At 33.3% G+C, this 12,700-nt stretch overlaps 1 protein-coding gene across 1 annotated transcript; it reads right to left on the bottom strand.

Annotated features, from left to right (window-relative positions):
- Positions 1 to 5,278: 5,278 nt before the first annotated feature.
- LOC113229598 (fatty acyl-CoA reductase wat-like) lies at positions 5,279 to 10,743 on the bottom strand. The gene is made up of 10 exons (XM_026463252.1): positions 10,582 to 10,743; positions 10,149 to 10,239; positions 9,793 to 9,915; positions 9,221 to 9,345; positions 8,648 to 8,806; positions 8,310 to 8,419; positions 8,158 to 8,225; positions 7,885 to 8,080; positions 7,088 to 7,268; positions 5,279 to 6,736 (listed from the first exon to the last, which is right to left on the bottom strand). The coding sequence occupies exons 1-10, from the start codon at positions 10,725 to 10,727 to the stop codon at positions 6,352 to 6,354; spliced, it is 1,584 nt and encodes a 527-aa protein (XP_026319037.1). The 5' UTR covers positions 10,728 to 10,743; the 3' UTR covers positions 5,279 to 6,351.
- Positions 10,744 to 12,700: the final 1,957 nt, after the last annotated feature.

The raw sequence follows: 12,700 nt of genomic DNA, 5'->3' as shown, positions 1-12,700 counted from the left end.
TTAATGAGTCTAACCTTTAAAAGCTTTTCGAGTATTTTAGATAGAATGGGAAGAAGCGATATTGGCCTATAGTTATTGATGCGAACTCTGTCACCACTTTTATGTATCGGGTGGATAACAGCCACCTTGAAGGCACTTGGAAAAGTGCTTGTTTTGAAGGCAAGGTTACAGAGGAAAGTGATTGGGGGAATCAGAATACTTTTGAACTTTTTAATAAATGATGCAGATATACCATCATGACCCACAGCGCAGTCGCTCTTGAGGTTAATGATAGTACGTTCCACTTCATCCATATCTGTCTCCAGCATAACAAATGTGTTTGAATTGCTATAGTTGGCAGGGATTTCCTTGGTTATATCTGGATGAACCAAGATATTTTCGGCCAGTGTGCGTCCAATGCTAGCAAAATAAGAGTTAATCTCATTGACCGAACTTTGGGGATCCAAGGAGTCCAAAAGATCATGGGTGTGCTGTTTTTGGGGATTCATGTACGTGATATCTTTGATAGCCATCCACAGTTTTTTATTATTGCGTTGTGAGTTTCGTATCAAAGACTTGTCATACTCGATTTTAGCCGTACTCAGAATCTTTTTACAAAAATTTCGGTATCTTGAGTAAGTGGTTTTAAGAATGTCGTTATTTGGAGACTTTTTTAGTTTTAAGTCCATTTGATCTCGATTTCTTAAACATCTGAGTAGTCCCGTTGTCATCCAGGGTTTTATTAATCTTTTACGGTTTGGTACGACTTTTAGTATGGTGTTTGCCAGAATTATGCTATTCAAAGAATTAATAAAATGACGTGTAGCTAGGTTAACATCAGTCATACCATACAGATTGGTGAAATCAATTTCCAGCAATTCTGATTCAATTTTATTATAGTCTATTTGTTTTATTGTTTTTACTGCATGATTATTTAAATTGGGCATACTGGGTTTTAAGAAGGTTAAAACGGAATCATGATCTGTGATGGACGTGTGAGCTACATAACAATACGCAGGGTATTTGGTTTTTAAAATTACATGGTCTAAGCAGGAGGAATTATTCCTTGTAAGTAATGTGTGTGCCGGGAGCATACCGTGAAAAGCTAACAAGTTAAGATACTCAATTGAACGGGGATCTTTAGTGTTTTCTGAAATATTGATATTTATATCACCTGTTATAATAAAATTTTTGTAAGCTGATAGTGATGTCAAATGTTGATGTAGGGAATCTAAAAACGTGGTTATATTTTGATGGGCGGGGGGTCTGTAAATGGCAATGATCACAAAAACCTTATTTATAATTAAGGTTAGGCAGTTAGCTTCGTGCATAGTAGTGTTTAATATTACTACATTATGATGACTACGGAAATATACCACTACGCCTTCATTTTGCGTACTGTGCTGCGTGGTATTGACGGTCGTATAACCAGGAAGATCTGGTATGGGAGGAGAGTTGTGTAGCCAGCACTCGGTCAAAATTGTTAAATCCCATAAAATATTGCTTCTCACAAGAAGAGTATTAAAAGCATTGAAGTTCCGGTTTATGCTTCTAATATTTTGACAGAACAGAGACAATGTATTTTTATGTAGTCTGGATAGTTGGGCGGTATCCTCAATCCTACAGTAACCAGACTCCGCTACTGATAAGTCATCTAATTCCAAGTTAATCTCACTTAAGTCACCAAACTTTGATTATGAAATATACATAACACAACTACTTGACATGTAAATTTAGTGCAGTGACACATTATGCTTATTTTCATAGTCATTCTGATATTTAAGCAGAGAATAAATTTCATGTCCATAAGTTTTTCCTTGTTTTCTGTTAAATAGTTTTGAATGCAAACCATTTTTAAAGGAGTAATTAACATTGTTTTGATTACAGCTAAAAGCTTTACATATAAGTTGTAAGCACCTATGTAAGTTGATGGCAGTTCATATAAGTTATCAAGATGAAATGTATATATGTGTAGGGTTAAGATTGTGTATATAATTATTATAATGTCTATTGACTGTCGCCTTGAAAGGTCCAAATTATAGCGTTCGGGGAATACCCATACCGTATCCCTCAGATATCTTTTATGTGCTCTTACATCACGGTAATCATCTTTAGATAATTAGTCATGACGGCCTCAAAGTCTTCCATTTTGAAAATAATTGAATACAAATTTGTAAACAAAAAAATAGTAGGTAGTAGTAGGTAGGTAAATACGCAAAATAAAAAAAATGTCAGAGCAACTTAAGAGAAAGCGCAAACAACACATAGCAATAAAAATCGTTAATAAATACCAATTATTAACTTGAGTCGCACTTGAGACTTTTTTTTTTTCAATTTTATGCATTTATAAGGACAACTTACGCCTGACCTAAAAATTGACTATACCAAAATTGTTTTCACAAAAAAAAAAAGACTTTAATGGTTCCCAAGACAGTTTCCTTGTATCTTCTATGATTTCGGATTTCCCAACAGTAACCTAACCTACTGAATGGAGGGCGCAACCAAGATGTTCGATGAATCAAAAGATATACTGGTTAAAAATGTCGTTGCCTTACCTCTTTAATCAGAAAAGGTTTAAGTTTGTAACTATGCTTCAATGAGCCGTAACAGTTTTTTATTTTTGAGTCGATATGTTTTTCAAAAGCCAAACCATTATTAAATAATAAGCCCAAATGTAATTTCCGGATTTGCGGCTCTTAGGCACTCTACCTGATTCTTAGTACCTAACAAAATATACAAACACTTTTGGGCATTCAATATAAGATCGTACCTATTAAACCACTGGACAATTGCCGATAAATCCTCATTGACATCACGAACAGCATTGTTAATTTTAGTAATATTTAATGGCGTATGTACCAAGATCTGAGTAGCATCTGCATACATATGTGCAGTTCCGTACCTTATATTCTCCAGAAGATCAAACGTGTATACAGAGTATAAAGTAGGTCCCAAAACAGAACCTTGGACCACACCTCGGGAGACCTCGAGAGGGGTAGATCTGACCGGTTTCCCCAACACATCCGTACATTGCACTCATATTTGTGTCGTATTATTGAAGTAACTTTCTAACCACTGGCAAAATATTTTATCACAACCGCAATAGCGCAGTTTGTCTATTAAAATCTTCTATTTAAACAGTCAAATGCGCGACTGTAGTCAAGCAGAAGCATTATCGAACCGTTGTTTTTGTTGGCGGCAGTTAAAACGTCATCAACTAAGTGCATCAATGCTGTAGTCGTACTGTGTTGTACGCGAAACCCAGATTGATGCTCGGGAAGAATGTTATATGTATCTAGGTACCCCAACAAACGAGTATTCACAGCTTTTTCCAATACTTTCGAAAGTACAGGTAGTAAACCTATTGGCCTCAAGTCCTGAATTGTCTCTACACTGGCTTTCTTGGGGATTGGCTTTATTGCAGCTTTCCATTTTTGGGGAAAATGTCCTGTGCTTAACGATTTATTTATAATTGCAGTAATAGCCGTTAAGGAATGTGGTAGAGTGAGCTTAAGCATTTTAATTGAAATTTTATTCTCCAACTGCATTTGATTTTAGAGAATTAATAATTTTCAACACTTCCACTGTCGATAATTCCGAAAAACTAAAACTTTTGTCTGCAAACTGTTTGCAAGTATAATCGGTATTTTGTAGATTACTACGATTTATATTCATAGGAACAGAACAGTCTAAGAACGTTTTATTGATAACTTCTGGATCCCGAATATGAATATAATATGGTAGTGAATCTTGTGAATGATTACCCATTACTTTATTAATTTCCCCCCAGAGTTTATTTGGCTTTTTAATATTTTTATTTATTGAAAGAGAGAAATAATGTTTCTTTTCACTTCGTATGACATCAATAACAGCGTTACGTAAAGATTTGTACAATTTTCTATCCGATTCATTATTTGTGATTTTGGCTTTAGCACACGCATTGTCTCTGTCTTGCATTAGAACTCTGATACTATCGACTGATAGCATCAGAGTTCTAATGCAAGGTGCGGGAATATCCATATAGGAATATCCATGGTGCGGGAGGTTGTGTGAAAATCTTAGTGCGCTCAGGTACGAAGTGGTCAAACAGACCGAGAATGAGAAAGTTAAAGCAATCGACCATCTCATCTACAGCGCTGTAGCTGGACATCCATTCCCATGGTGTAATTGACGACGCAAACTGATATGTGTCCAAATCAAATATGTGGAAAGGTCGGTACGTGATTGTTCGAGTGACGATTTTTGGAAATTTTATGGGAAAAATAGCTGACACAAGGGCATGGTCACTCAGATCGTCATTGTGGGTCACAGTCACTACTTGAGGTTGTATATCGATATTGCAACATATTACATCTAGTAACGTACATGTTGTTGAGGTAACTCTAGTAGGTTGATCTACTATAAGCTGAAGATTGTAATTTTGCAGTAAATTTATAAAAGAATTAGTTTCTTTTTTGGATTTATCTAATAAATTAATATTTATATCACCAGTCAGAAAGCTATAATCGTACTGTGGATAAAGTATTGATATCGTATTGGACAATTCATTTAGAAAACTTTCAGTACTAAATTTAGGGGGTTTATATACTACACCTATGGCCAATTTGCGATTGTTGATCTTTACCTCTATCCATTGCTGCTCAATTGGTAGCGTGATCTCTCGGCTGCGTAGTCTATTTTGAATATACATACCGATTCCTCCACCCTCGCGCTTTTTGCCTGTACCCCGTGGTTTCTGCAATAGTCGATAACCTTCCAAACGATAGTGTTTTAAATTAGATGCCTGATTTAGTCTGGTTTCAGTAACAGTCAAAACATCTGGTTTGACACTGTTCACAGTCCTTACTAGTTCATCTCTACCCGTGCAATGTTTAAAGATTGCACATTTATAGTAGCTAAGTTGAAATTTGTTTTTTTAGGTGACATTTTAATAATAAATAAAATATAAAATACATAGACACATTAACAGAGAATATAAATTTGGTACTATAACGACATTTAAAAAAAGAAAAGTTTGAATAAACATGAAATTCATAATACATAATACGTACAGCCAAGATGCATGTATGTGTGAAGAGTTATACTTAAACTTAGTTTCTCACATAAAAGCATATTTACGAATTTTATTCCATTTTTTAACTTTATATGTAATCTGCAGATCTAGTCTTAACTAATTTTATACTAATTTAAGCAAGCTGTCCAGGTCCGGAACATGAACGGCCTCACTATTTTCGTCATTTCTCACATAAACTCTCCCGTGCTTGATCCAAACATACTTGTAAATGTTTTTAACTTGTCTTTTGTTGCGATATGAAGTTTTTTAATTTCGGGTGGCAGATGTTCCACGATATAAATCTTATGTTTATGACCAGAGATGCCCAATAGGTTTGAATTAATTGGATTCTCTCTATTTACTTTGTTATAATCCTTGAACGCTGCGATCAAGTTATCTCGTGAAGATTGAGACGTAAACGTTACAAGAATATTCCTGAGACGTTCATTGTTAGTACTCATTTTTGCTACTCTTCTAACAGAAGAAATTGTTTCCAGTAAGAGTTTTCCAATGGTCCTGCAGATGTTGTGTTATGAATTCGTCACTAATAGCTGGGAAGAAGGTGTTGCACGCTAGAACTTCCATATCCAGTGCTTACAAGTTGGTAAAAGCTAAAGAAGTTCTTAACCGAGAATAACAAATCACTGCAAACTTGTAAAGTAATTTGGAAACTTGTAAAATAGTTATGATTAAATAAAATAATTAAAGTGAATACACCGAATTATAATACAATAATATTATGTTCCATCAATTTACCAGTTTATAATTATACGGTATAAGGCATAAGTGCTAAGAAAGTAGACATTGATCTTATATTTATATTATTATGACATATAGAATATGCTAACATGTTAATGTACTAAGTACAAAAATAGCTATAATATCTTGGAAAGAATAGACTTAAAATAATAAAAATGTCATTGTTAATATTACAACAAATACATTATTATTGCGACATGAATTTGCCAGACTTTTAGTTTTTGTCTTTTCATGGAATATAAACCAGCAAATAATCCACCGGACGTCATAAGTTTCTTATAGGTGGCGCTAAGACAAAAAGCAGCTTAGAACCCAATATTAAGATTTGCAACAAGCACAAACAAACTCGTAAGATTTGCTTACTCGACTACTCTCACTTGGCAAGAGCAGTAGCCCCGGTTTCCAGATCGTAGGAATTTGTCTTTGTGTTTTTTCGGTCTTAGTATCACCAATAAAATCAAACTGGAGGAGTATTTTCACTAAAACTATGCCATGGCAGTAAAATCATTACGATATTCAATAAAATAAATTGCCAACAGAACTTAACTATTAATATTAAATTAAGTAGGGGTAATGAACGATGAAAAAAATGAAAATACAATTCTAACAACGAATAAACACAAAGCAAAAACTTTCCAGAGAGAATACAAGTACAATGGTGTTACGATATAATGAATGATATGAAGAATTAGAAATTTTTTTCTACCATAAAGTGTGTGCTTAAGGCCGTCTTTAATAATATATTTTCTGAGACCAATGCCAGCTGTAATCATCTGTTTATTCCAATTAAATTCTTTAACGTCACAGCAAAATATTATTCGATCATTTGTTGAAAGGCTCTGATACATGTTGACGAGGTTATCATCCTGAAATTTCCAATCGTTCATCATAAAATAAACTAGAGCGCTATTCAGTCTGTACACTTTGTTGTACACTTTAGAAAGTCTGTAACAAAATAATTTCTAAAATTATTATTACTGTGGTGGCGTACAGGGTTTACGCCTGAGATATACAAATTTATGGATTTGTTCTGTTTAATACTCCAGGCTGTAGAAAATAAGACCAATATAAAAAGTATTCCATAAATTTGTTTTTTCATGTAACACCATTCTATACCAAAAATTCAAAAAATTATAATAAAAATAAAATTTCAAAATTAAAAAAAATAACATTCCTGGTTTGAACTAGACATACAAAAACGTGAAGTCAGAAGTATACCGACTTTACTAAACTAAATTTTACCATTTTACTTCATGTATTGTCGGTCAAAGCGTATTTATTTATATTTCAACTTACATTGGCTGTTTTCCCAGTAACAAAAGAATCGCGTCAACGAAATAGCCAGGAATGTAATGCAGGATCCACGCCAGAATGATATACACAAATTTATATTGTGTTGTGACATAGAAAGGATGGTATACTGTCGCATCTGTAGCAAATGGTGGGCCGTCCCGAGTGAAAATTTCTGTCTGATCCTCTGAAATGGAAAAAGCATTAACTGTAGATAACTGTTACGTTACCATACTAAAAGCCGCTAAGAACATTACAGATTAAACCATATTGTAGGCAGCAGCATCTTCATAGCAAGAGCTCTGGATTATTGCAGGAGACCTCGGTTGATTTGAAAATTAATTCTTAATGAGAGCAAAACGTTTTTCCACCAGAACACTGGGTTGAGGGTGTGTATCACCATTTCAGCCGAAAGACGTCCTCTGCTGGATATAGGACCAAAGGTCGGCGCAACAAGCGGACTCGCGCTGCTTGCATCCAGCGGATTACCGCAACCTTTAGCGAACATCGGTCCACATTGTGGGTGGTCTGGCCACGCTGCGTCTGCTGGTACGCGGTCGTCACTTGAGAACTCTTTGGCCCCATCGCCTATCTACTCTACGAGTAGTGTGCCCTGCCCACGGCCAGATAATTACTTAGTTTGGCAATCCTACATGACAAATTAAAAAAAAAGCACTAAAATTAGCTTCATGTTCTATATATTGACTTAAATATTCACAACATGCTACCGCATCACAAGATAAGGATCACATTCACATGTAGTATATCCGAATAATTAAAAATTACTAGTATCAAAAACTTACTTAAAGTTATTGGATTTCTGTTACTGACGACGGCAATAATTTCAATGCTTCTTTCTCCTTTATTCCATCGCTTGTTTGTGTGGAAAGCCGTGATTATGCACGCATTGTTTACAATGTCGACGGGTACGTAACACATTTGATTGTCGGATTTTGATATAGTAACGTGTAATATACCCAATATACCCCCGAGCATGAACTGCGAAAATAAAATATATACGATGGTATTTGCTTCTTAAATAAGACATTATTAGAAAACGTTATGGAAAATCTTACACCACTAGCGCCGAACATGGCACTTTTGTCAATCCATCCGGGACACGGTTCACGATATGCACCAATTACTACAATATAAATATCATCAAAAAACACGGAAATTTAGTCGAATAAATGTAATGTTTTTTTTATTACCAAACAGTAGAACAAACCTATTGCTGGTCTCATCACAGCGATTGGCATTTTCCCTTCCTTTTGACGTACAAGATCTTCTGTGACTGTTTTAGTAAAAGCGTAACTATTCGGCCAATCTTTGATTAACCTAAAATGAATTTTATTGGTATATTGCTAATTATTATCAATTTTTAGTATGGTTTGACGGAGTTAAGCATTTTGAGCTGCCTAACCATATTTTCAATAGTCTTATACCAATCTTTTTAGTGAGTGCAATAAAAAAATGTATAGAAGACGAGTTAACATGCCCTTATATACTTAAATACGAATATACTGTAGTGACAGTTACTAAAACTTTGTCTCAAAAAACACTTACGCTGGCGTTATTTCATTCAGTTTTGCTTCATCTAATGTTTCTGCAAATTGAATGAGAGCTTCGGGAGACACTGGAGTTTGATAAAAACTTTCTTTTATTTCTTGCCCTACACGACTAGTAGTTGCTGGAGTATATGCAGTTGATACATAAATAAACGCTCTGTAAATCGAGAAAGTTAACTTATATTACTTATCCCAATGATTGGGTTACTCAATCACGAAAACAACCATTTTGAAATAACAAATCTTAAGTGGTAACGTTGGAAAGCAACAATTTTTCATGTCAAACCTGAAAGAAACTGTACTTGAGTTATGTAAGAGTTATTACGATCATACCAAAATCACATTTAATACAAAGATATAAGTTTCACATAATGGATGCAGACATTCCCTATATGCTTTTGATTTCTTCTTTATTAAATTCTTTAAAACAATATTTTAGTTGCAGCAAAGAAATAATCTTGTTTAAGTAAAAAATAACTTCAATATCATCTTAAATGTTATTTCTTTATTGGTTTTTCGGTCTGTTATGTGTTGTTGTATCATTAAATGAAATATTAAATATGAAACTTACTTGAGACGTTTGCATTCTTCTCCCAAATTAAGAACTTCCCGTGTACCACGAACATTAGTTAGTGTTGCTGTCTTTAAAGTCTCTGTAAAGTTTACAGTTGCTGCTTCATGAAATATAATATCTACCTGTAAATAAGGACAAATATCAGTTATTAAAAAAAATTCTGTAAAATAGTAAAATTTATTGGTTCTTGAATCAGGTTGTGTGTGTGGTTTAATTTATTGTAAGTTGTAAGCTAACACTCTCGTAAAAACTATTGAAGAAAGATGGCTGATATACCTATATTTATAATTACATATAATTATTATAATAATAATATTACAAAGAAAGCGTTTCGCCATTAATAATTTCTATGTACAACATGTCAAACACTTGACTGAAAACCAAAGTGTCTATGCTCTACAAAGATTAATTCTACAAAGAAAATTAAAATTAATGATATCTAATAAGGAAAAATAGGAAAAAAATATGTATTTCCTTTTTATTAAATATTTTTTATAATAATTTTATATAGGTAAAACTACTTTTTTTACTAAGGCAAAAAACATTTTGTTTATTAGTAGACCATTTACCTCTTCAATCAACACACTCCTGTCTTTTTCACTTAAGCCAATATTAAGTTGTGCAACATCGCCTTGTACAGGAACAATTTTGTTGCGAAAGTCCGGTCTAAAATTTTTTAAGTTATCGAAAACCTGAAGAGCAATGAAAAATATTTAAAATTACGCATTTCGTGAAAAACGAATGTAATGAGTCCACAGCATATGTCCTTCAATAATTTAAAGTCAAACCACCAGTTTTTTCTCAAAGCCAAATGGATTAACTTACCTAAGTGCTAAATTATGACATGATTTTTCTTGTTACTGTCATATTAAAATATATTATTAATCTTCGAATTGTTTAAACATGTAATGATTTTTTTACTTACCGGGTCTTCGAATATTTCACACAATCTTTCGTGAATAGCTTTTTGTTTCTTGGGTCGCATCAGCATGTAAATCTTCTTGTAATTACAAGACCTCCAAATAAACATTTTAGTTAATTGGTGAATTTGGTTTTACGCGTATGAATTTTGTTATTAAATATCTTTGATCGTTACATAAAAAATAAAATTTGTAATTCTCTTTCGATTCTAAATTGGAATTTGAATTTGAATTAGACTTTTTCTTAGGAAAACAACTGACTCCATTAATGGCGATCAGGTTTAAGTCAAAGCGGTTTTTAGTGATTCAAAAATGTTAGTTTTTTAAAATATGCCATTTTAAAATTTGCCCTATTTTAAAATATGCCATTGTCAGTTGTTACCCTTTCTTGCTTTCTAAGATAAATTAATAAATAACGTTCAAAACAGTCATTAATACCTTGACAATTTCTCAATGAGTTGTTTTCCAAGAAATCCAGATCCACCGGTGATAAAAATCACCTGATTTTCATAGAAATGCTGTACATCGGAGTTTCCTTGTTGAATCGTCTCATTGATGATTCTATGTTGTGAAATGTCTTCCATGTGGTATGCTAATGCCGGATCCATTTTCGAAAAATCTGCAATTTTCGAAAACGTTTTTTTCGTTATTTCATAAGTGGATGTTTAGAAGCTTTTCGTTTTCTAATATCTGAATTGATTCGGAATAAACGGAGCACGTATACAACAATAACACTCTGTATTAAATTAGAAAATCCTTTAAAAGGTAATTTACAGTCTCACAAGATGCATGTTAGTGAATTCTTCGACCGTGTCAAGACTTTTGTACACCATGATACGCTGGTCAGAAAACTTGGCCATTATGATGTGTGAGCCGTGATCTCGACCTTCTTATATCGTATTTGAGTGATGACAAAGTTGATGTCAATGATACGGGAACATCATGGTCTGCAATTACATGGGTTTCCTCAAGGTTCATCTCTAGGTGCATTTCAATTTTTAGTTTATATTAAAGACTTACCTTAGACTCATGGAAAGTAAAGAATGTGAGAACGTATTGTTTGTTTATGATACTTTCTTATTATTTATTTGAAGTAAAAACCTGTGACAATGTGAATAATGCTATTTCTAAGGTAGTAGATTAGTTTGCAGGTAATAAACACCCTGTTCCTTATTGATAAAAATATAAAATGTGTAAAATAAACTAAGTACAGTCACAAATAACATAGTTCGACACGAAAAATTAGACCTTATAGATTCCGTTGTATTATTAGGTATTACATTAGATGATAAATTGCAATGGGTTTCATAAATAATTAAGTAATCGAATCGAGCCTCAACTTTGCAGTGTACGTTATTCAAAAAATTCGAAATCTTTCAGACATAAAACACGCTAGATTAGGTTACTTCAGTTTCTTTCATAGTTTATAATTTATGTCATTATGATTGTATAAGTGTAGATAATGTACCTTTGGGGTAATGCCGCCGACATTAATAGAATCTTATCCTGTTATAACGTACTGTTAGGACAATTTACAATCTAGACCCCAGAACGTCTTTCAGAGATAAATTTAAAGAAATGTATTCCTCTAGCAACACAGTAAAATTGGCACATCATTAATTAATATGAGTATCAAAAATAAACTGTCTATTCTTGACAGTCGTCTACACAAACATTTAAGAGGCACAGTGTCTATAATAAGATTTTGGTTGATGTTCAAAATTTACTATTTACGAGGGCTTAAACTGTAATGAAACAAAAGTTATACACTAAAAGTTATTTATACAGCTTCTCCATACTTGGATGACTAAAATTCATTATAGTGACATGTTTAATTCTATCTGGGTTATAATTCTTACTCGTTCCTCTCAGAGAAATCTGCCTTAGGAATGACTAGCAGTGTTTATGAAATAAAGATGCTTCAATTTAAATATACAGATTTAACACGGTTTAATCTTAAAATTTACAACTTGCCTTGCTATGTAACACTATTCATTTACAGTTCCGACACCATACAGTTTGTTTCCCAGAGTGTTCCGATGGCTGCACTGCACTGTTTAACTAAATACGTAAGTCGTAATGAATAGTCAAATAACTTTCGTGAATAAATAAATTTAATTAATTTTTATTTATCACGAGTTCACGTAAAGTCGACAATGACTATGAAAAAAAACTTGAACGTTGAATTTTCCTAAGGCGACCTTTAAAATGGCAATTTGAAATTCAAATCATCTTTGTTTCATAGGCTTGTGTGTACATGTACATTCGAGTAACCATAATCATTTAATATTTCATCACATGGGTAATGTACAAAACTTCTTAAAGAAGGATGGCGACATCCCATGTATTTTGTGACCCAGTGTTTTTGACAACGTGCATTATGGGGACCGATCAATACTTGTGATTCATTATCAAAGCATCAAAAAAGCTAATTGAGTGCAGCCTGTAGAAGCTACTTGGGGTTATAAAGTTGATATAGGTTATGTTTATAACATTGTCCTGTATTTCTTAGAATAGAATAGAATACGTTTATTTGCCAGAATACAGTAAATATACA

Source organism: Hyposmocoma kahamanoa, unplaced genomic scaffold, assembly GCF_003589595.1.
Source record: "Hyposmocoma kahamanoa isolate Upper Pololo Valley unplaced genomic scaffold, ASM358959v1 62, whole genome shotgun sequence".
Taxonomy (NCBI): Eukaryota; Metazoa; Arthropoda; class Insecta; order Lepidoptera; family Cosmopterigidae; genus Hyposmocoma; species Hyposmocoma kahamanoa.
Note: the sequence above shows the minus strand (reverse complement) of the source record. Positions and strands in the feature narration are given on the sequence as shown.

Coding starts and splice junctions, on each gene's coding strand:
- LOC113229598 (XM_026463252.1), bottom strand. CDS start 10,727: ATGGAAGACATTTCACAACATAGAATCATCAATGAGACGATTCAACAA. Junction 9,346..9,792: donor GGAGTGTGTTGATTGAAGAG/GTAAATGGTCTA, acceptor CCTTATTTACAG/GTAGATATTATATTTCATGA. Junction 8,226..8,309: donor TGTGATGAGACCAGCAATAG/GTTTGTTCTACT, acceptor TTTATATTGTAG/TAATTGGTGCATATCGTGAA.